Source organism: Drosophila nasuta, chromosome 3 (assembly GCF_023558535.2).
Source record: "Drosophila nasuta strain 15112-1781.00 chromosome 3, ASM2355853v1, whole genome shotgun sequence".
Lineage (NCBI taxonomy): Eukaryota > Metazoa > Arthropoda > Insecta > Diptera > Drosophilidae > Drosophila > Drosophila nasuta.
Genome location: NC_083457.1, coordinates 27,356,658 through 27,381,400, shown reverse-complemented (window position 1 = coordinate 27,381,400; position 24,743 = coordinate 27,356,658). Strand labels below are relative to the sequence as shown.

At 36.7% G+C, this 24,743-nt stretch overlaps 1 protein-coding gene across 6 annotated transcripts in view; it reads right to left on the bottom strand.

The window, feature by feature from the left end:
- The window catches only part of LOC132789731 (protein qui-1), a 48,250-nt gene that overhangs the window by 17,254 nt on the left and 6,253 nt on the right, over positions 1-24,743 (bottom strand). For all 6 annotated transcript variants that reach the window (XR_009632733.1, XR_009632734.1, XR_009632735.1 and 3 more), the window contains exons 3-9: positions 8,933-9,750; positions 8,555-8,871; positions 6,806-6,966; positions 6,598-6,742; positions 6,301-6,466; positions 1,926-2,835; positions 1,402-1,865 (exon numbers count right to left, since the gene is read on the bottom strand). Coding sequence is in view for 3 of the 6 variants with exons in the window: in XM_060797955.1 (XP_060653938.1) it covers positions 1,402-1,865; positions 1,926-2,835; positions 6,301-6,466; positions 6,598-6,742; positions 6,806-6,966; positions 8,555-8,871; positions 8,933-9,127 (2,358 nt within the window). In the remaining 3 variants the exon portion in view is untranslated. The remainder of the gene's footprint in view (positions 1-1,401; positions 1,866-1,925; positions 2,836-6,300; positions 6,467-6,597; positions 6,743-6,805; positions 6,967-8,554; positions 8,872-8,932; positions 9,751-24,743) is intronic.

Genomic DNA, 24,743 nt, shown 5'->3' with positions numbered 1-24,743 from the left:
AGCTGATGTTTCTCTTCTTAATTTCGTATATTTTTTAGTGGTAATAGTGAAAAATGCAAAATTGGTATAAACTTAACTCTTTACTTATCAAATGCTCTATTAACAGTGTTAAACTAATAATAAATAAATGAATCTTAACAAAGGAGAGAATTGCTTGTCTATATATGAAATATATTCAATTTAGTTAATTAACTTTCATAGCTCTGGCCTAACTATTTCTAGATCTGTTTCCCTTCCTTGAATCGTATTTATTTTTTATTTCAAATATATATTCAACTCATTGCTTGAATAATAGTAATAATCATAACATAAAAGATAGAAATTTGTTTGTCAACTGCCTTAATTCGTATTTATTTAGAGGAATATCTATCATGAAATGCATAAGAAATAGTTAATTAACTCTTTGCTTATCTCTCTTAATTTATAATGTAGAGATTTGCTTGTCAGCTATGGTTTCCGTATGTTATTTTTTATTTTTTAAATAGTACATTTATTTAACTCTTTGCTTATCTAGTATCCAGTAAACATACATACTATAGAAAATAGTGTTACTAAAATACATTAAATAAATTTCAAAAGGTAATATGTAAAGATTTGTTCATCAACTGCTGCTTTCCTTCCTTGGCTTGCCCTATTTCGTATTTATTTTGAGGAGTGTCTTTCGTCTATAGCAAAATGCATGCCAAATAGATAATTAAATCTTCGCTTATCATTCTTTATATTAAAATAGTGAGAATTGCCTGTCAGATACTGTATTTTGCTTGTTATTTTGTAGAATCTTTAATATGAAATATATTCAAAATAGTTAATTGACTTTCTTAACTCTCTAGCCTAACTCTTGCTAAATTTTTTACTCTTCTTTATTCTCATATATACATATATTATATTTGAAATATATATATTTATTTAACTCTTTGCTTATCTAGTAAACAATAGTGGTATAGTAATAAATGAATTTCAAAATATAATATATAGAGATTTGTTAATTAACTGCTGTTTTCCTTCCTTGGCTTGCCCTCTTTCGTATTCATTTTGAGGAATGCCTTTCGTATATGGTAAAATGCCAAATAGTTAATTAACTCTATGCTTATCAAGTGCTGTGACACAATAATTAAAAGCAACCAAGTAGTGAGAGTAGCTGCGGGTGTTTGCCATTTGGCTGTAGATAGAGACAAGACAAGTTTATCGCAGTTGAGTGACAAATTTTGTTAGCTGCCTTGTTGTTGTTTTTGTTGTTGCTGTTTTGCAAACTGGCGCTGGGAATGACACAAATCTAAGGCTAGATTGCCAGTCATTTTGGAATAGTTGCTAAACTAATTTCCGGCAAGAGAACACTAATTGCGAATACTCGTTAAAATTGATGCTGCAGGGACGAACGATATGCGAAGTTTGTCGACTTACCGCCGCGAGCAGGAAATCAAAATTGCAGACTGCGATTTGCTTGAAGCGAGTCGTGTCATCGGAGCGCATAAGATGATGCCAGCTCTCCTCGACGTGTCGCATGCTATACGAGACATCGGCAGCAATGGGATTGTAAAATGTTGAGGTGTCGTCGTTGTGGTGCGTCGACGATGATTTACGGCCCGCCGACACGTTGTCCTTCTCCCGTTCCTTGTCTTTATCCCTGTGTGGCTCACGTTCCTTGAGGCTGATGACGGACTTTGTTTCGCTCTTGCTCGAATCATTCTCAAGCGTGCTTTCGTCTTCGTCCTGGGGAAAGAACAAATTGGCCAACTCCATGTGCAGATTGCGTTTGCGGTCCGCATCCATGTAGCGACGCTTGGCAACCTCCAAGCAGTAATTGTGTCGCCATTGGATCAACACTTTGCCCGACATAATCTTGTCATGCAACAGCAGACGCTTATCTGCCCGCAAATATGTTAAGTAAGAAAAGCTTGAGAAGAGAACGAAAAAAAATAGCTCACCCATTTGACTGTGTATCTTCTTGAAGCTGGCGAAGCTAAAGTGTCCGCTGTGCGTGTCAATCATGGACTCGGGATCATCGGTTGGCATCAGCAGCTCCAGCAGCTCCGTCTCTGTCAGCCCGTACTCCGAGCAGGTGATGTAGGCAGCCAAGCTGGCCACAGCCTGGCGACCATAGTGCTGCTCCAGCTCATCGAACTGCTGCTCCACATAGTCAACGAAATTAACATCTGCAGCGCATTGCGATGGTTTTTCCAGTTGTGTGAGATTCGTGTCCGCATTCAAAACAAACTGATACTCGGCGGACTTGAAGCGATCACGTTGCATCGGCGTAAACTTCAGCTGCTCCACGGGCGTTGTGGAGCTGCAAATGATTTGCACATTCCAGGGCAACGACGTCGGCAGCCAAGAGAGTGCGGCTACAATGTCACAGTCCAGAGGATTCAGCAGATGCAGATCGTCGATGAATAGAAACAACACATCGTTGTTCATGTCCTCAATGCGACGCAAGAGATTCTGAAACCAATTGCTGATGTACAGCGGATCAAAGGACGCATCCTTGGGCAAATAGCCCTCGGGTATGTTGAATATAATCGAGATCTGCTGGCAAATCACACGCAACAGCTCGAGATTATACGCAGAGCGCGGCGTGGCCTTGGCAAAGCGTATCACGCGATGCACACGCGTTGAGGTGAACCAACCGCTCACCTGGCCATAGAGCGTGCTAATGAGTGCGCTCTTGCCGCTGCCATGTGTGCCGCATATGAAGTACGGAGCATGGCGACTGCCGTTCCTGAAATTGGCCATGAGATTCTGACGCAGTTGATCCGGGACACGCGACTCCAGCAGCACCACGCTCTCGGTGTGTTCGCGCAGCATGCGCAGATGTGTGGCATGCTCATGAAAGATTTCCTGCAATAGAACGATTGTGAATGAATGAATGCGGTTCGAAATGGAGCGACAAGCAAATCCCCACAAAACACATTTGCCTGGCCATACATCAAGGGGAAGTCAGAGGACTGCTCCCAGCTTGTGCAACTGGCAGTTGGCAGCTGGCAGCTTGTCATCAGCACTTGTTAAGCACAAAGCCGTTTACATGCTGCCAGAGCTCGTTTCCTGACCGGAGAATATATATTGCCAAAGTATCATCCGCTGCTGTCCTGTCCTGTCTGTCTGTCTCAAAGTGTGTGTGTGTGTAAGTGACTTTCAATGTGTGCGTCGTAACTTTGTTTACCTGCGTTTGCTGACAGTGCCACCTGCTGAGCTCTGTGCCTCGCTCAGCACTGTATTTTTTGGTGTCACTGTCACTAACACAATCTCCACTCCTCTCCATTCCAGCTTGTCCTGACTAACTGTGGCACTGCCATGTTTGCCACTAACAAGCAGTAGTATGTAGTGCTCATCCTCCTCTTTCATTTTGCACATGCTCTCAAGTGCCCTTCATCTTCATCTTTGGCCCATGTCTGAGTTGTCCAGACTCAACACATGCATCCACTGAGCAGCGAGCAGGCGGAACTTTTGCAGTTTAAAGTGCTCGAAACGAGTTCCTCTAGAGACGCGCCCCAAAAAGTATGCTACACATTTTATTCCCTTGTTCTTTGATGAAAATTGCATTTTTCCTTTTTTTTCGACGTAATAACACTTAATTTCTTGCAGTGTAAGCACGCTCGCTTTAGCGTTATGAAGTACTGCTCTGTGGAGTACGTAAGCTGCTTTGGCTTTTGTAAATCTGATTGCTGGAATGCATTCGCTGTGGCTGAGTCACTAAATCAATATTGCCACTGAGAAGCTGTGTGTGTGGTCAACAAGTTTCGCTGCTGCTACGAATGTGAAGCACTCTTGACACCTACAAGACAGCCTCACTACAGACTACTGAACCATATAGCTGAACTATGCTGGTAGTCACCTAATTAGCTTGACATTTACTTTTGCCTTTGCCTTTCAATTTGATTATAGAAAAACGTTGCGTATACGCCGTGTTATGCCCGCATAGAGTGGCTTCTAGTGCAGCCATCTTCTGCGGTCGCGCACTTTGCATATTTCTTGGCAAATACCACAGAACATTTTGTCAAAGTGCTGCACGAAGGACGACGACGACGATGACGAGAAGGTGCGCTGACTTTAAAGGCATTAAAATGCGGCTGGATGTAGACAGAGAAAGAGAGGGAGAGGGGAATGTCGACCCTCGGCTTGCAGTTTATGTTGCACACAGAGTGTCGTTAAGTGCAAACAGGCGCAGTTCGTTTGGGCGCATGGGGGCGTGGCGCTCGCATTGTACACAAGTGTAAGTGTGTTAATATGTCAGCAGCGATATTGTGTACGCCGTCGCTGCTGTCGCTGCTGTTGCTGTTGCTGCCAACGTCCTCTAATGGCCCAGGCTGGCAGCCTGGCAGCGGCGTGTCCTTCGGATTTTAGCCAAGTTGAAATGTTAAATGCTTTTAACAAAAGCCAACGAGAGTGGCAGCATTGCGAGTCCGTGGCCAGCAGAGTGGCAAGACCGGAAGACCGACCCTCGACCAAGTCGCCACCGCCTCCTGCCTTCTGCCTCCTGCCTCCTGCCCATCATCATCAACTCGCCTGCATCGACAATTTGGCCAAACTGCTTACAGCTTGCGGCATTGAAAGCCAGGCCGAAAAAATTCGCCTTGTTTACGCCAGCAAATGAAGACGCCTTGTTATATTGGTTTTGCTTCTCGTTTTCGTTTTCGCTTTTGGTTTCCGTTTCTGTTATTCTTTGTTTTATTTTATTTTCATTTCGTTTTTGTTTTTTGGTTTTTGGCCAGGTGGCAATCCAATTTCGCAGGTGTTTTGGCAAATATTGAACGGAGAAATTCTTTTTTTGAAAGCATCCCAAAATAAATTCAATATAGCCCGCAATAATATAAATAAAGCAATGGACCCCAACATAAAAGTAATATAATATATGCAGCCCTCTAACCAAATTGATGTAAAGTTATCTAGCAGCAAGTTTGTGTGATTTCTTATTTTCAAAGCTACCCTAATATACATTTTTCTGTGAAATTGATGCCAAAGTGGCATTGAATGTTGTCTAGAAAACATTTTTTGAAAAGCACAAAAATATAAATCTGAGAAGTGGACACCGAAGTGGCATTGAAAGTTGCATAAATATATTTGATAAAACATACAGCAATAGAAAAGTAAACAAGGCTGAATTGTTGTATATTCTAACATTAACAGAATCGAACTTTCAGTTTAATATTTAGCATACTTTTTAGAACTTTTAACTAGATATAACTTTCTGTCGAAAGGAAATGTATGGGGATATATAAGATAGAGCCATTTTTTTTGCAGTTCAAGCTTGTTTAAGATTTTTTCCACGCATAATTGCGCCACCTCAAATCATTGTTTTTGGTATATTTTGTACTCTATGTATATTTTGAATTCAATAGTGAATAGCTTTTGATATATGACATTACAGTATTTTTGGTATATGAATTCGGTATTTCTCCCATGTAATAGTATAATGATATATAGTATATAGAATTTGGCATATTTCAGTATTTTCGGTATACCAATTGGGTATATTTAAGCTTTTGATATATGACATTTCAGTATTTTCGGTATATGAATTTGGTACATTTCCCATGTAATACTATAATTAGAATTTGGCATATTTCAGTATTTTCGATATATCAATTGGGTACATTTTTGGAAAAATAGCGCATTGCTTTGCTTTCATTAAACTGTTTTTTACATTATTTTTTGGTATTTACATTTATTTGCGCAGTTAAACTTTTCTACTAAATCAAAGTAGTCCATGCTAAGAGCTCTTTTAGCCACCATGCCAAGTGTTCTAGGCAAGTTTTTGCGCATAATTTACTTGTCGAACACAAACTGTGGTGCGCACATTTAATTAACCTGCCCAAAGCGTTGCGAGGGCGTAAACAATAAGTCCTGAATACTGAATACTTCGAATATCCTTCACAACACTCCAACGACAAAAATTTAGTAACATGGCAGAAAAAAGAAATGGTAAGTGAGGGAGACATGTTGTTTCAACTTTTTTTTTGGCTTTGCCTTTCGGCTTTTTTACGCTTGTAATTCACGAAATTAATTGATGACTGCATTTTTCGTATTTTACAGAAATACGTACTTGACTTAAAGTGAATAACAATAATAACAGTCATAAGAAAATGCAGCCTAAGTCGGAAGTCAAGGAAGTTGCGAATGAAAAGTGAGAAAACAAATGCGACGTCAGACTAAATAATAAATTGAATTTAATGCGCAGTGAAAAGCACTTTGTAAGTTGTCTGTTGTATTAATTGCCCTGCCCCGTGCCTTGTTTTTCCCATTTCCCTCCGCCATTTTGCTTTACACTTTCCTGAACTGAACTGAACTGAACTGTACTGAACTCACCTGTACAGTCTTTTTCCTCCCCTTGATTACGTCGGGATCATTTGTAATGTGCGCCTCGATTAGCAGGCGCAGCTTGTCGGTGACTTTGTTCTTGAATTTACTTAAATACGCCTCGTGGTCCTCGTTGTCCGGATCGATTGCCTCGCTGCTGGCGCTGCCCGGCACACTGCAATTACAATTACAATTACAATAACAATTACAACAATTATGTGACGCCAATTAAATTAATGAGTCTCTCGAGTGACCGACTACACTCTCTACTGCGTATATACATATATTATTTGTTGTTACACTTACACCAGCGTTGTGTGGTTATCCGTTGATAGGTTCATGGTCAGCTCATCTTTGATTTTACGCAGCCGTTCACTGGCCTCGACATCGCGTCCGCTGCTCTGGGCAGCTCGCTCTCGAAACACGGCCAATATCTTTTCGCTGGAGTGAGCTATTGAATGAGAGAAAATACATTAATACTTGCTTGCAATTATCCTTTATATTCTTTACGTACACATCGCACGCTGCACTTCCTGTTCGATTTGTGTGCGTCGCAGCTGTTGCACGCGTCGCAAGAAATCGCCACTCGAGTTGGCCAACAGACGTTGCAAGCCTTTGTCCAACAACGACGTTAAGTTGCGCGACTCTGTCAGCCAAGCATCTGTGGGTAGGGAGCTGCAAAGAGAGAAGAGACTTCAGCTTGACCCTCCTTTCATCTTTTGTGTATCAAATTTGCATCGATTTGCCTCGCTTGACATTTTTAATTGGCTGTTGACAATAAGCATAATCAAGTCAATTGTTGACGGTACACAGAGAACAAAAATTTACGTAATAAACAGGAATGGGAAACTTGAATTTGACAACTTTTCAATCTTAAAACAATATTCTTATCACAAGTATCTCAAATTGAAACAATATTTCGATCGAGATTTATGAATTCTGTTTCTATTTCTTAAATATTGCATTTTTAAGCTTTCAGAATTTTAAATTCTGTTCTTGTTTCTTATATCATGAATTATAGATGTTGGCAGAGTGAATGCTGTAATTCTGTTTCTCTAAACTCTGACCTTAATTTGGTATTGTCGCTGTTAGTTTAGTGCGTAGAAAAGGTAAAGCATAAGCATTGAAATTGTGACTTAGATTAAAAGAATATATAATAAACTTAAAAAGTGTTTAAACACAACAAAATATATATAAAACAAAAAAAATTGCAATTAAAATAAAATTTCTAAATTTAAGAAAATTTGATATTGAGTTGAGTCTTTTCATTCTGGGATCTATTTGAACATTTCTGCATTCTGGAAATCAAAATATATTCTTGGCTAATTTTGAATTATTATAGAACTTTGATCTTAACTTAAAAGTTTGTCTTGTGGGTTCTTTGACTCTTGAATTATCTTTAATGTTTACAAATTTATTCTTGAATTACATTCTTAAATTCAGAATTGAAGAATTCTAATCTTTGTCTTCTGGTTTTGTGATACAAGAGTATTCTTTGATGATAACACGTTTATTCCTGAATTTTGAAAGTGTCTCCAGGTTTTGTGATACAATAAATTTATTCTTGATTATATTCTTGCATCAAAAAATGCCCAATCTAGAATTATTGTATATTTTTCTATATTTGTCTTCTGGTTTCGTGATACAATAAATTTATTCTCGATTATATTCTCGCATTTTAAAAATGACCAGAATTATTCTATAATTTTTTAGTTTCACGATTCAAGAAGTTTCTTTGTTCTTACCACATTTATTGTTGAATGTATAGTAATCGATTTAAAAAAATATCCAATTTAAAGGTTTGTCTTCTGGATTAATGATAAAAGCATTTTGCTCGGATCTTAATACATTTATTCTCGATTATATTCTTGAATTCAGAATTGAGGAATTCTAATCTTTGTAACATATTCTGGTTTTGTGATACAAGAGTATTCTTTGATGGTAAGACATTTATTCTTGGTCACATTGTTGAATTATGAAAGTGTCTTGAGATTTTTTGATACAATAAATTTATTTTTTTGATTAAATTATATTCTTGAATTTAAGAAACGCCCAATCTAGAATTATTGTATATTTTTCTATCTTTATCTCATGTTTTCATGATTGAAGATGTTTTTTTTTAATTTCAACACAATTTTTTGTTCTGTGTAGCTGCAGCTGGCATTGTTGTGCAAATATTTGCTGTGCTGTGCACAGCTGCAATTGAGTTGAGCACAAAACAAAGAGGCAGAAGGATAATTGTGATTGTCAACTGCTAACTCACCGATAGTCCTGTTTGAGCACACGCTGCGACTCTGGCTCCTCCACTGGCGCTGTATACCAGCGTCCAAGCAGCGCCTTGTCATCGGCTGCCATCGACTGTTGGTCGGCGAGCAGAGCAGCATAGATGTCCCCATCGATGTGGGTGGGCAGAGGTGGACGTCCTATGCCATCGCCAATTAGTGCCATAAAGAAAACGCTCTTCGAGTGCGCGTGGCATGTGTCAATCTCGTGCAGCAAGTCCTGCAGCATATAAGGATCACGTTCCAACAGCGTCACATCCAGCGGCCCAGTGCCAAAGTGCATGTCCACAATTTCGAGCTGTGTCAAAAGGAGGAATAATGATGCTGAGTAAGAAATTTAAGAAGTCCCCTTCACTTACCTCAATCTGTCGATCATCGTAGAGCGTCTGAAGTTCGGGACCAACGAGTTCGAGAAGCATGCGACGCTCCTGATTGAATTCCTGCTTGAGGCTGGCCACATAGATCTTGATCAGCAGCGGTTTGGGCAGCCGTGTTTGGGCGCTGGTCACGCCTCGCAGTGCATTCAGCACACTCTCATCGATGGGCGCGGCCATTGTGGGAGGCGGGCGGTTCAACAACTAATTGGAAATTGGGCCAAACACACACACACACACACAAATGTGTTGCTCAGCTTGCTGTTGTTGAGGTTGCGCTTGTTGACCTTATTGATTGTTTATGTTAGCAGTCTGTCCGGGTGTGTGGGTTTGTGTGTGTGTGTGAAAATTGTTGACTTGTTTACTTAACTTGGCCAAAATCAAATGGCAGCGTCGCAGACAACAGCAACAACAACACAAGCTCAATGGTTTGGCACATGTTCAATATGAAATGCGTTTGTATCTGCTCAACTGCACGGTTTCTATCTGCGTATCTATCCGTAACCGCATCCGTAACTGTAGCGCTCTATCTTTCGCTATATAAATATATGTTGTTTGTACTAGTATGTAGTTATGTAGTGCTGACGTGCTTGCCTCTCAATCCCTGGGCGTGTGGCACGCGTGGCAGGAACAGGAAGCGGATTGAGGACTGAGCAACGCTTGGCAGCAGCAGCAGCAGCTCGTTGCCGTTGCCAGTTGCCCGTCGTGCATCTCGATCTCGTGCCAAAGTTTACCCTTTTCCTTTTTTTTTGCCTTTTTTGTGAGGTTTCAGCGGATTTTATTTATTTTGCCGCCTGTCGTTGCTGCAAATACAAATTGAAAAGCACAAATGTATTTATGGTATGTCAAATTTATGTAAAAACTTTTTGCTGGTAACACACACACAAGCACACATACACACATAAGCGCACGCACACATGCGAAACGAGATGTTGAAAAGTTTTCGTTTTTTTTTTGTTGGTGGAAATTGCTGTTTTATGATCATCGCTAGCAGAAAACACGGAGCATGAGAACGAGAACGAGAGCGAGCAAAGTGTTAACAGTTGACTGCATTTTTGAATTTGAAATATTTCTCGCATTTCTGTTGACAACATAAGGAACAAGTTGATACTGCAAAACAAAGTTCGCAGCTTGCGCAGTGTTTGCACAAATCATTTGACAATAATTTGTATCACAAATTTCAAGCAGATTAGATTCGATAATGCTCGCAGCTCACATTTCGAACTAGGTCAGCTGAAAAATAATTTAATAGCAAAGTTGAACAGCGTAAACGAACCGCAATTCATGGCTTCCCTTGCAGTTGGCAAAATGTTTTAGCTTCTGACACAAATATCTGGTATCAAAACAATCTAATCTAATAATTACATTTGTTTTGCCAATGTTTATAAAGCAGAAAACATTGTCTGCGGCAAATCCACTTACATAATTATAATAATATAAGAAACAAATTTATTGCTTCGACTTCTTATTTCAAGTAAACTTTTTATATTTTATTGAAATTGTATTTTCAAATTTTTAATGTTTTTTTATGAAAATATTCATTAAATAATAAATATTCATTCATCAATAGAATCTAATCTAATGATTACATTTGGTAAAATTGTCTGCGGCAAATTCATTTATTATTTATAATTTTTTATTTATTTCAAATTATTGAAAAGAATGAAGAAGTTAACTTATATATGTATTTTTGTTTTCTACTTTTTATACCAAATAATATTTTCAGCATTCTAATCTTTTTTGTTAAGATATTTGTTTATTTTATCTTTAACTTAGATAATCTAATAATATCATTTATTTTACAGAAAAAATAAATGTTTCTAAAGTGTAACGCAGTGTTTGAAGTAAATCATTTTGGTTATTATAATTATGCATTTATTTTCAAATAATTCCTCTAAAATTTAGAAGCAAGCTATTTTCTATATCCTTTTTGTGTAAAAAAAGATTTTTAGATGGTGTATTTAGTTTGATATTATTTTTAAATTACATGTTTAACTTATCTCGATTTATTCCTTTCATTATTTATAATTTTTCTATGAAAAAAACGATAATAAAATATTTACATTTGTTATGCGAAAATTGTCAATGTTTTAAAGAGTAAAATTTTTCCTGCGGCAAATCCATTTAATAATAATAATTATTTATATGCTTTCAATTAACCAGTAATTAAATTTAAGAAGCCAACTTATTTTGTATCTCGACTCTTTTTTAAACATTTTATTTACTTTGAAATTATTTAAAATTATATTATCGAAATTTCACGATAACGTTTGTTATTCTTTTTACTCAGCGCTTCGATTTAAGTTTTATTTTCTTTGCATTTGCAAACAAACATTTTTCCTTCCATATTTATTTTATATAATACATATTTATTTTCGTTTAAAAAATATTAAATCAAATATGCGAATATTGCCATAAAATTAAATAATTGAATAAAATTCAATGATTGAATAGTTTAACGCGTTTTAAGTGTTGACTTTAATACGTGTTTTAATAGAGTGTGGGACATAAAATGGGACACTTCTCCCATCTCGGATACATTTAAAGCGCTTAGGTGCTGGCATACAAATACACACACAAACAAACACACACACATACACACAAACACTTTCATACACAGTGCGGACTAATGAAGACTCAGCGCGTTGTCCGCCGAACAAAATCGATTGCAATTAATTCCGCTTCAATGAGTTGGCTAAATTGCTCGTTTGAGTATTGGCAACGGACTAGCAGCAGAAGGACCCGAAAGAGAACCCAGGGACAGCAGCTCCTTTGGCTTAGACTTTTTTTTGTGTACCCGCTACTTATAGGGTAGAAGGGTAATATAACTACTACTACTACATATGTAACAAAATATTAAAGTATTATCTCCATAAAGTATTCTTGATCAGCGTCAACAGCCGACACGATTAAGCCATGTCTGTCTGTCTGTCTGTCCGTCAGTATAAACACCTACATCTCAGAGACTATAAGAGATAGAGATATAATATTTTCGACAGCACTTGATAGGTTTGCATGCAGATCATGTTAGTTTCACTTTTTGCCATGACCCATTCCACACGGGCAAATCGAAAATCTAATAATAAGCGTAATTTTGAAGCTACAGAATTGGTACATTTTAGTATTTTCCGATTTATTTTGAATGTTGTACTATATCAATATACCAAATATAGTCTTTAGTATTTTAGTATAATATATCAGTCTTATAATATTTATCCTATGGTATATTTTATTATTTTCTAGTTTATTTTAAATGTAGTACTTTATCAATGTACTAAATATAGTCTTCGGTATATTATAGCATTTTTCCGATATATTAATTTGGTATATTTTAACCACATTTATGCCACACTGCTTGGCGTTTATTCAAAATGGGTAGCGGGTATGTCACAGTCGAGCACACTTAACTGTAGCTTAGTTGTTTTTCTGGGACTCTGTGTCCGAAGCAGTGCAGATGTGGGTTTTTATTATGTTTTTTTGTGGTTGTGCTTCTCTAACATATATATCTGTATATCTACACTATATCTCAATCAAAGGTGCGAGTCAAACGCGTGAGTTGCTCCGAGTCCGGCAAGTTGCAATTACAGCAGCGGCCTTGCAACGACAGCACACGCTCCACTAGCCACCCCTCACTTTTCTTCTCTCTCCTCTCATTTCTCCTCCTCTTTTTATCACACTCCGACTTCTTCAAGCCAATAAATATTTAATGGGCAAGGCAATAGCGTCTAATGAGTCGTTGTCTGTAAATCAAAGCAGCTGCAATGATGTGAAAATTAGATACACAAACGTTCTCACACACCTTCGGAACCACAGTTGGCCACAAAAGTTAGCATACACCAAACGATTTGCAGCCGCATTTCACGAGCAGTCAATTACCTGAATCCATGAATATGCTCCAACTGATGGTTATGCCGATTGACCCTATTATTAGTCAATTTCCTACATTTTCGGCAGCCTTCAAATGCGAAACAACAGCAAACAAAAAAACAAATACCTGACAAGGACATGTCTGCTGTGTCCTTGTGTCAGACACCGAGCGAAGACTGTCAGGGAGGCAGCTGCAAATTAATAGTGTATGGACAAAAGCTATTACAGTCTCTTGTTTTCTTGTTGTTGTTGTCCCCAATCATTGTTCCCTTGTGCGTCCCGCTTGTGCCATTATCAATGAGCATTGGACGGAGAGAGTCCGGTGTCAAATGACTTGGCCATTAGGAGAATACATTGGCCACGCCTTTGCCTTTGCCGTCGCCTTCGTCTTTGCCTCGACTTTAGCTGCTTGTCTGTGTTGCAGTGCATAAAAATAGTTTCGCATTGGCAAATGTCCATGTCGATTTCATTTCAAATATTTATCATTTGATAAACCACACTCTTGCAACTGTGCAACTGTTGCAACTTATGGCATATGTATGAGTCCAGCTAAGCAATTCTTGCTTTTCACATTTCTCATTTCCTTTGCCTTACCCCCAATTTGTGACACACAAAACGTTGCTGCTCTCGTACTTAATTATTTAACTGTGAGTCTTTGCAGCCGTCTCCTAGAGTTTGGATTGCAAAGGCAAGAACGACAAGCTGCCTTGTTTTGTCGATAAAAATGTCTGTCATAAATATTGTGTTCAATTTGTGGCTAAAATACTTGATTGCTTTTCTCCATGTATCCCCAAATTGATGTTGTTGCACTGCAAAACAGATGGTCAAATAGTTTGAAATATTGCTGAAATTTATTTCTTTTACTTTGCTTGACACATTTTCGCAGAACAGTTTGATATCTTTCAGATTATCTTTTATTTAAAACTTAAATTAAGTCTGAAAGTGTAATTAAATTCTAGTTTTTTTTTTAATTTACGCATTTCATTGTAGCTCAAATCTAAAACTGAAAAGAAAAATTTGAAAGTAAATACTTTGTTTTTATATTTAACTTGTTTCATATTTAATGCGTCGATGGAAATTTGGTTCGTCTATTAGAGAATATAATTATAAAAGGCCTACTTCAAATTTAAATTTGAAGTAAGTTTTTAAACCTTCAGCTTTTTAATAATTTATTTACTCAACTAAAACTAGCAAAAAGTTTGAAACTAAATTCTTTTTTCCATATTCAACTTTTTTCGTCGTTTATGTGTTGATAATTAAATATTTAGTTTGTCTAATAAATAATATAGTTGTTGAAGGTCTTAAATTCAAGGAAAGTATGCAAAGTTTTATTAAATATAAAATTTGAAATTCATGTGCTTAATCTTTTTATTTTACCAATGCAAAATCTTTCAATTTAAAGAAAGTTTGAAAGTAAATACTATTTTATATTCAACTAAATTCCTCTTTAATTTGCCGTTGAGAATATTGCTGGTCTAATATGTAAGCCTCTTATTAAATTTAAGTAAATTTTAGTCTAGTCTAGTTTGATTAACGAAATTACTATTTTTTAACTGTTTATTTATTTACCTAAATTTTGCAATTTAAAGAAAGCTTGGAAGTAAAAGCTTTTTTCATATTCAATATACTGCATCTTAACTGTGCTGATGAAAATACATAATTGTTGAAGGCCTTAAATTTAAGGAAAGTTGTCAAGTTAAATTAAATATTAAATTTAAAATGCACACTCATAAACTGTTTATTTACTTATCTAAGTTCCTTAATACTTTGTTCACGTTCAACTGGTTTAATATCTCATATGAAATTTAAGGAAAGATGAATTGAATATGAAATCTGAAATTCATGTGCTTAAACTCTATTGTACTTAACTAAAATCTTTCAATTTAAAGAAAGGTTAAGAGTAAATACTTTATTCACATTCAACTTATTTCATACTTCATATGAAATTAAAGGAAAGTTGAATTGCATATGAAATCTAAAATTCATATGCATTTAATTTAAAGAAAAGTTAAAAGTAAATACTTTATTTACGTTCAACTTATATAAAATTTAATGAAAGTTGAATTAAATATAAAATCTGAAATTCATTTGCTTAAAATATACTGTACTTAACTAAAATCTTTCAATTTAAAGAAAGGTTAAGAATAAATACTTTTCTCACGTTCAGCTTATTTCATATTTGAGGAAAGTTGAATTGAATATGAAATCTGAAATTCAAGCGCATTCAGTTTAAAGAAGGGTCAAGAGTAAATATTTCATCCACATATATGTATGTTATATCAAATTTAAAAGTTGAATTGAATATAAAATCTGAAATTCGTGTGCTTAAACTATTTATTTACTTGGCTAAATTCACTTTTGTGAGCATGAAGTGAAAACACTAAAGCAGCAGTTGGGGCATAAAATTATAATAATATTATTGTGTTCTATTCCTGCATTGTCCAAACTTTAGATGGCGAGCAAGTTGCTAGATCCGACCACATCAACCGCAACTATTAACTACAGTACGTTGATTAAGCGCATACAAGAATATATATAAATGTAGTATATACTGTATAGTTAAATACATAGATATAAGCACAACTTTGGTCATTAAACTGGGCTCGTTATGGGCAGCTGGTCTGCTGGCCAAGACTTTAAAGTAGGGCCATTAAAAGTGGAGAAGGAGGAGAATGGGAGGGTTCTGTTGCTTTAAAGTTGTGCTCTGATAGCAGAAAGTTACACAGTCATAACTTTTGACCCCCTTGGGGCGAGTTGCATAATCGGAACGGAAGTGCGTAGCCTGCAGGATCGAGTTTTTTGGTTACGCCAAGTGATTTTGCTCTTTCTCTTTCTATAATAAAGTGAGTGGCGATGGCGATGGCGATGTAGTGTGTGAGTTTAAGGAGTCACCTCAAACCCGGGACAATAATAAAATATTGGCTGTGACGCGCTACGCATAAATAAATTAATGGTAATAAGTCAAAGGCCGCAACAGGCAGGCAGGCAGGCAGGCAGGCAAACAAGACGAAGACAGCCACATCGAGGCAGTCAGGCATTTAGAGGCCTAAGAGCTTGCACAGACGTGAAGCAGGTTCACTTTGTATGTGTGTGGCAAACACAAAGAAGGCTGACCCAAAAGCAAACAACAAAACCAAGAGAAACAAAGTGAGAGGGGGGTGGTAGAGAAATGTTCGAAAAAAACGCAAATTCAGCAAATAAACAATGTAGCAGCATTTTAGGCGCTTGCAACTATGTGAAACGTGCAACGTGTGTGAGTGTGTGGCAACCATTTCGATTGCGAGGCATTAATAATAAATGCGTCGCAGCATATGTACTATATATATATATATATATATATTGGTACCCCAATACACATACACATACACGGACACCCACCGCTTAGTTGCTCATTTTTCTTATAAATATTTAAGCGAAATTCCAACGCCCGAAATTAGAGCAGTTGCTATTCATTTGCGCTCGCTGTCTGCAACTGTTGCCCGCTCTTGCTTCCCCTTCCTCCCCTTCTTCACCCTCTTCCCCTTCCACACTTCTTTCGCGTATGCTTTGCTCTCCCTCTTGCAATAAGCAAGTTTCTTTAGCTTTATGGCCTGCATTTGTATGCCAAGTAGGAAAAACTTGCCAGCTGCTCTGCAAGCTGAATGTTTTTCTTTTTGTTTCAAATACCCTGTGAGCAGCTTAATAGAGTTGTTTGTCTACTGCATTTAACATGAATTCTTCGCAGAGTATTTGACAGTCGTCGCCTGGCTTAAATACTTATTTATATTTTTATTATTTTTGTGTGTCTCGTGCGGGGTACGAAAATAGCAACAAGAGCCAGCACAAAAATTTCAGGCACAGCTGAGACGTCGACGGCGACTGAAAGTGGAGCAGCAGAGTCCTCTTATTGTTGCTCCGGATGCCAGGCTACAGTTCCAGTTCGCTCTCATTGAAATAAAAGTTTATGCCACCCATCAGACCAGACGTGGCTACGACTAGGGACAGTTGCGAGGATGCCGTAAGGAGGGAATGACAAGAGAGGGAGGACGACTGAGTTGATAAATACAAAATGAGCCGTTGGTTGGAGCTGGTGAAAGTTTTGGTTGCCATCGTCCGTCTCGTCGCCCCAAATTGATTTTCTTGCTTGTGCTTTTACTGTATTTTTTTGGCTGGGTTTTCGTTGCTTCATTTTCGACTGATTCGACCCTTAGATGATGCGTGAAAATGGAGCAATTTGATGTTTTAACTGTTGCTCGTTGCGATTACCGTTTTCCTGTAATCAGCCACGTGCCAAGTACGTTCAACCAACGATTTTGAGCCATTTGCATGCCCCCCAAAGAACATGTAACAATTTCCATTGCTGTGATTTATGGCAACTGGGCGTATGTGTGATTTGTGATGTGTGCTTTGTGCTTTGTGCTGAAGAGCTTGCTGATTGACTTAAATGGAATGCACAATTGTGTGACCTCTCTCGCACTTATTGCGTATACGTAATGTGTGTCCACAGCACACAGCTGGACACTCGACAAGCACTGAATGCGCTCTGTTCGGTTATGAAGTTAATTTGCAGTTGAACCCGGAAAGGTGATAAACCTTTTTTCCTCTTCTCTTCTCCTTTCCTTTTTTAGAATTGTATTGTTCGTTGGGCTTTCAGTGGAGCTCGTTATGTCAGAAAAAGGGCACTTCTTGACCCTTGACAGCCTGTCACACACACAACGCGCGTTTGTGTGTGTGGGAAGACTCAGGATTCAACTCATCCTTTTGCTATTCACATTTCAACGGGCTGGCATTCGTTTGATTGTGAGCAGACTTTTAATTTGAGACACCAAAATCCTCGAAATGCCTTTGACAATTTCACGTTGCTTACCTGAGGCTGAAGCCTCAATGCGAATGCTTACTTATGCACACGGAGAGCACAAAACAAAAAAATGCAAATAAAAAGCTAAAAAACAGAAACGTAAAATAAAAAAGAGAAAAGACATTTTCAAGTATGTCTTTCATTTTGTGCTCATCGTCGTCGACGTCGTCGTCGTTGTCGTCTATTCATTGTTTTTGGGACGCCAAGCGGCTTTCAAACTGCTGCAAAAGTAAATAAACTTGCACAAGCAGCTCACGCAATTCATGCTCGACTACATTCAGGCCAGGACTCGTGACTTGGTCTAAATTCTACGAGATGGATGGCAGAGGAGGAGTGAAGTCGGCGGCATAAGCAGCGAGCGAGGTCTACAATAAAAAATGTCGCATAAATCAAAAAAGTGCTGGCGGCCGCTTCTTGCGCTTTGTTTGACTGTAAAGCCTTTGCTCAATTCACACACACATACACATTGAGATATGTGTGTATACAAATGTATTTATATATGTTTTGTATATGTGTGTGTGTGTACACGCACATGTTAACAGCCGTGCGCATTTCCGGTCGCTTGGCAAATTCGATTTCATGGCATTGTCACGTAAAATTTTTGCGCCGAATTTCATGTCAATGAATTTTGTCGCAGTCCAAACAACAACAACAACAACAACGAGAAGAGCAACAATAGAGACAACAGCAACAACAACAACAACATTTGCAATTTGAATTATATAACTCTGAAGTTTATGTCTGTTTGCCAGCTAACTCATTGTGGATTCAACCTTGTGGCAGCCACTTTTGAATCTCCCCAGGGAGAGGACAAGAAACGAGCGTCCTCACACAGAGTCAACAATTTTGATTCTATTTGCGCATTATTAGGGACGCTCCTTCAGTGATTGGGATTCAATGGCATATTGTGAAAGGATTGTCAGCTTTTTGGTATTTAATTATTAAAGGATTTGCCGGGACACAACAGAACTGAACTGAATAATAGAAGGGACCAGGCAAACATATTAAATCTTGGGATGAATCTACGCTGTTATGATGTATGAAATTACACTCGAATGAGGTCCTTAAACCAACTGTGCTTAAAGTACTATTCAATATTTTACTCATCTCTCGTTTTTTGTGCAATTCCGATTGATATTCCCTTTCCTTTGACTGGCAATTATATTGAAAGGCGCTTGGGGAGTCATGTCAACCTGAACCTAACGAGTAATTGCAAATATGATAAGCGGCTTTTAAATTAATGATGCGTGTGCTTGAAGCCCTCAAAATTCCAAACCCCAAGCACGCAACTGCCAGCAACCTCACACACATCACAAATCACATATTACAAATGATTTTTCAGTTTACCCAGCGATATGCAAACACACAGCGAGCTACCAGAACGTCAAATGTTCTGCATGTGTGTATGCTCCAATTATGGGTAAAACTTTTTCTTTTCGCTAACCCAAAACAACAACAACAACTAACGATAACACAAACAAATACGTATGGGATCTGCTGACGTTTGGGATTAAAAATTATTGATTACCCCAAAGCATTCAAAGTTTTCAGTACTTCACTTTCCATAACTCTCTGTTTTACTTTCTGCGACTTTTGCTTGCAAATATCCCAGTTTATTGAGTTAAATTTTTGTTATGCCAACTGATTAGCTGCACTTGTGCAACATCAATAATAATACAAAAATAAATCAGATAATTGCCATCGCTGTTAATTAAATAAGTTGCGATAATATTCTAGTAGCACTTTGGTTAAAAATGTAACCACAATTTTGTTTATCACACTTAACTAACACAGAAATTCTATACTTAGTTGTTAAACACATATATGTGTGTAGACAGCAACGAAACTAAAAATAGAACCACTTTTAACTAGTAGAAAGGCTAGAGTAGAGTGTGTTCGACTGTAGTTTACACGCTACCCGTGTATTCATAAAAGCAAAACAGTGTTATATTATTCTGAAACTAGAATAAATCCACATAAATAAATCCACTTAATAAATCCACTTAAATATACCGAAGACTGTTCTCGGTATATTAATATACTATTACATTTTAAATATACCATAGAGTAAAGAATATACAGTGTGGTAGTATTTTAAAAATGTATTAAATTAATATACCGAAAAAATAGTTAAATATACCAAAGACTCTGTTTGATATATCGATATACTATTATTACTGTACAAAATATTCCATATTTATTAAGTTAATGTACCGAAAATAAAAGCAAAACAGTGTTATATTATTCTGAAACTAAAATTCATATATAAAAAAATACTTAAATATACCGAAGACTGTACCCGGCATATTAATATACTACTACATTTTTAATATACCATAGAGTACAAATCATACAGTATGGCAGCATTTTTAAAATATATTAAATTAATATACCGAAAAAACAGTTAAATATACCAAAGACTATGTTTGGTATATCGATATACTATTATTACTGTACAAAATATCTCATATTTATTAAATTAATATACCGAAAACTAAATTTGGTATATCGACACTATTACTAGTACATTAAAAATATACTATACAGTACAAAAAATACCAGATTGTTAAGAACCGACTACAGCAGCCTTTTTTGTCAGACAATGTTAAGTTCCACAAATAATACCTTATTCTAACGTACATAGCACAACTTAAAGCATTTTCACTAAAAATAAATGACTTAACACAACATCCCACTTTAAACTTTTATTGTACTAAAAGATAACTAAATTATGTAAATGATTTATTATATGATTAAACGTTTCTATTTATAGTTTCGCCACTGTGTGTTATGCATAAATCTGAACCCTTATCTAATCGCATCGATGACACCCGTTGGCCTTGTTCTAATAAAAATGATTTAGTTAGTCAAATATATACGAAAGATAATACATAACAAAAAGTTTGCTGACTCACAGTGATTTTAAATACAAATTAGTAAATTGCATTCATGTTTAGTTATAATGAGTACTAAAAAAAACTTGACTCATCCTCGGACTTTATAGCAAAAAAATTAATCAAGTTTGCTCTTAAATTTTAATGTGCTACATTTTGCAGCAACATGGCTAATACAATAAAAAACTAAATTACCAACATAAACACACAGAGGCAACAAATTGGATATTTCTTCTGAGAATTATTTCGAAAATAAAGCAATTTTTATGTATTTTTAGCAGCATTGGATCAGAGTGTATTAATTTCTATATACTCGCTTCAAGAGGAAGAAGCTCTGCAATTACGCTAAAGAAAAATTCAGCTGGCCAAATTGTTTACCAAGTCATAAAATAATTTTGTGGCAGCCACACACATATACACATACACTCACAGCTTCGCAGAGTGCAGACAAAGTTCAAGTTGTTTCGCTTGCCTCATGTGGCACACAGAAGAAGACACAGCGTCGCCAGGCAGCCAGGCAGCCAACCAAGAGGCAGTAAAGAAATTTGCACTTTTCATTAGTCGAATTAAGCGGCGCAAAAACTTTGCATGCGCCTGGCAAATCAAATTTCAATTTAAACAGTTTGTCTCGAAGTCTCGCTTCCCTGAATCTCAATAAAAATGCCAAAAACACCCAAAAAAAAAAGGAAATATAAGCGGCAAACTTTTAGAGAAAGCAGAACGCACTTAAGTGGGTAACTTGAACATACACGAAAATGGAAAATGGAAAATTGTCCAAATGAAAAACTTGCTGCTCGTTTTGTAAGCTGTTCTTTCGTCCTCTATCTCTTTCTCTGTTTCTGTGTGTCTGTGATTCATGATGCCAGCAAAATCAAAGGCAGATTTGTTTCAGAGAGTGCAAGAGGCGAGTGTATATCTCTGTTTGCATGCAATTTATGCAGTGCTTTGCATGTTAAGCTGCAGCAGCTGCCACTTGCAGCATCAGCTTTAGTTCCATTTGTGAAGTTGTGCAATGCTGCATGCCCCAAAACTGGCTGATTGCGGCCTTTAATGTCTTTGCCTTGCCACATTTTGTTGCATTTAAATTAGTTTTGCCATACGCTTGTGTGCCATCTTTCAAGGCTTTGGCGTTGGCTTTGGTTTCGTGTGGCGCATGCCTCACGCAAAGTGCCAACATTCATTAAATGCCCATAAACAAGTGCCGCAGATTGTGCCCCAAATTACAACAACGGCAGCAGCTGCAACAACAACAACGAACAGCGCCGATAACTAAGTACATGTTATGGGTTGTTCGCTACAAACGCGACGCCTGAAAGCATGCAACAGTTTATTTATGGGCTTTGTAAATAAAGACGCCGCAGCAAAAAAAAGTAGAAGAAGAAGAAGCAGGTTGGCAGGCAGCAGCAGCTGAAGAAGAAGAAGAGCATGAAGATGATGAAAATGAAAATGGAATGGAATGGGATTCAAAGAAGAAGAGAAGAGAAAAAACAGAGGGCGCCCGCTTCTCAGAAAAAGCGATAAAATTGGCACAGCACGCAATTTCGAATAGTGCGGAAAATAAACTGTGCTCGGGATTTTCTTTCTTTTCTTTTCTTATTTTCTTTTTTTTTTTTTTGTTACTTCCCGTTGAGTTGTGGTCTCTTTCTCTTTGCGGTTTGATTTTCTTTTAATTTCCACAAACAAATACCAGGATATGGAACTAAAAGCTGCTAGCTGGCAGCTGGCTAAGTACTTTAGTTAATGACGGGGCACGACTTTAAAAGCGGGCCCAAAAAAATAATTGCTTAAGTGGGCAGAAGACTTGACTTTAAATTTCATTGTCAATTCTGAGTATTTCACATTAAATATTAAGATATTAAGTGGAGAGGGCTCTAAGTTAATTATTTCTTCAATATTTATATTTTTAATACTATTTTCATTCGTGTAATTGAAATTTATTGAATGAAATATGAAATTCGGAACGGAAAATGTTAATAATAATATTATATAATATAGAATGAAATTGTTGCTTAAACTATTTCTGTGTGAAAATAAGCTGCGAACTCTTTTTAAGCAAATACACTATTGTCAATGTTATTATTCAAAAGCCTAATCGACATTTCATATTATTATGTATTATGTATTATTCTCGTATTTAAAATTGAGTAAATTAAATGAAAAAGTCTAAGCTGAATAAGTGGGTATAACATCTTTAACAATCAAATGTCTGATAAAGAAAATCTATGAAAAAAAACATTGAAGCACAATAAGCTGCGAACTTTTCCTTAACTAAAGAAGCTTCAGTTAAAGTTTTTCACATAACTTTAAAATTAATTTTCAAATTTAACGTTGAGCAACATAGATGCACAATAAGCTACAGCTACTTTTCATTTAACCAAAGTAAACTCTAGTTAATGTTTTTTACATAATTTTCAAATTAATTTTCGATTGAAATCTTGAGTAGAATTTAATTGTGTTTTCAAAATGGATATTATTAATACTATTTTCTTACGTGATATTAAAATTTAATAAATTATTAATATTGGACAGCAAAGTCTGAGCCTAAAAACTAGATATTACAGACAGGCAAAAGGTTTCTTCTATAACTGCCTGTCTATCAGAATTATGTTTGAAAACTTTGTGAAACATTGAAACACAATAAGCCATAGCTACTTTTTATTTAAGCAAAATAAACTATAGTTGATGTTTTCAATATAAATTTTAAACTTAATTTTCAAATTAAATTTTTAGTAGTCTCTAAATGAATTATGTTTTCAAAATGTATTTTATTGATACTATATTCTTTCCTGTCATAGTTAAATAAATGATTATTAGGAGACAGCCGGAAATCACAAAACCAACGCTGAAAAACTCGAAATTAAAACCAGGCAAAAGGCTACATTAGCAATAGTCAAAATGAAGCATAATAAATTACAGTCACATTTAATTTAGTCAAAATAAATTATAGTTGGTGCTGTTCACATACCTTTAAAATCAATTTTCAAATGCAATTTTGAGTAGACTTTTATTAAATTATATTTTCAAAGTTGATATTATTGATAATATATTCTTTCGTTGAGTAAATGATTATTATGAAACAGACGGAAATCACAGTGGGAAAGCTGAAAAGCTCGATTCAAAGCCAGACAAAAGGTTGCTTCAACAACTGTCTGTTTAACAGATTTATGTTTGAAAAGTTTTCGAACAACATTGAAGCACATTAAGCTGCAGACTTTAGCTTTAAGCAAAATAAGCTATAGTTGATGTTTTTCACATAAAATCGTGTTTTATTAATGCGAGCAAAGTTTTGCATTCAATGCTGTTAATAAATCTATTCAGAAAGTGTGTTGAAAAACTTGCAGCAGCAAGTTCTTTATGCAGCAGATAAAACTTTGTGTGCTCATGATATACTACTCCATATATAGTATGTTATATATGTGTGTATCTGTATACTTTGGTCTCATTGTAAATAGTTGAAACTGTTTTGGTTCTTGTTGTTCACTTTTGTTCGCGCAGTTGTCTTGGCATCGCGAGCATTTGATATTTAATTAAAATTGTGGCGCACCAACGAAGTAAACTAATTTCCAAGACTTGTGCAGTATCTACATTATTGTGAATACACTGAATGTGAGTGTGTGTGTGTGTGTATTCAATGTTATTCATTACGCAGTGCAGGGTGAAGAGCTGAGAGAGAGAGAGGAGGGGAGGAAAGCAACGTCATTGTCTTCGCAAATGAAAATAATGAAAACGTTGTGCAAATATTTAAAATCACACGAATGCCGCATTTGTGTGTGCTTTTATTTCCACGCTGCAGATAAGAGCAGTTACACACACACACACACACACACACTCACACTCAACACATACACGTAAGTAAACAATGCGACTGATAAAAAAAAGAGAGAAACGCGGCCATTAAGCGTGGCTAAAATAATGGCTAATTTGCAAATGCTTTACGTTAAGCAGATGCACAGCGCAAAAAAAAACACAATCCGAGATGTGAGGCGTTGGCTCTTGGCAACTGCCACGCCCCCACTCCCAGCCCCCATCCTGTGGTTTGCATGCTGTGCAGACAGGCGTGGCAATTAAAGCGCGTGACGAAAACATTTTCAGCTACCTCCCCCCGTTCTCTTCCTCTCCTCCCCTCCTCCACTGATGTTGCCACTCAATTCGTGCGCAGCGAATTCTGCGGCCATTTGTTGGCGCTGTTTACACAAGC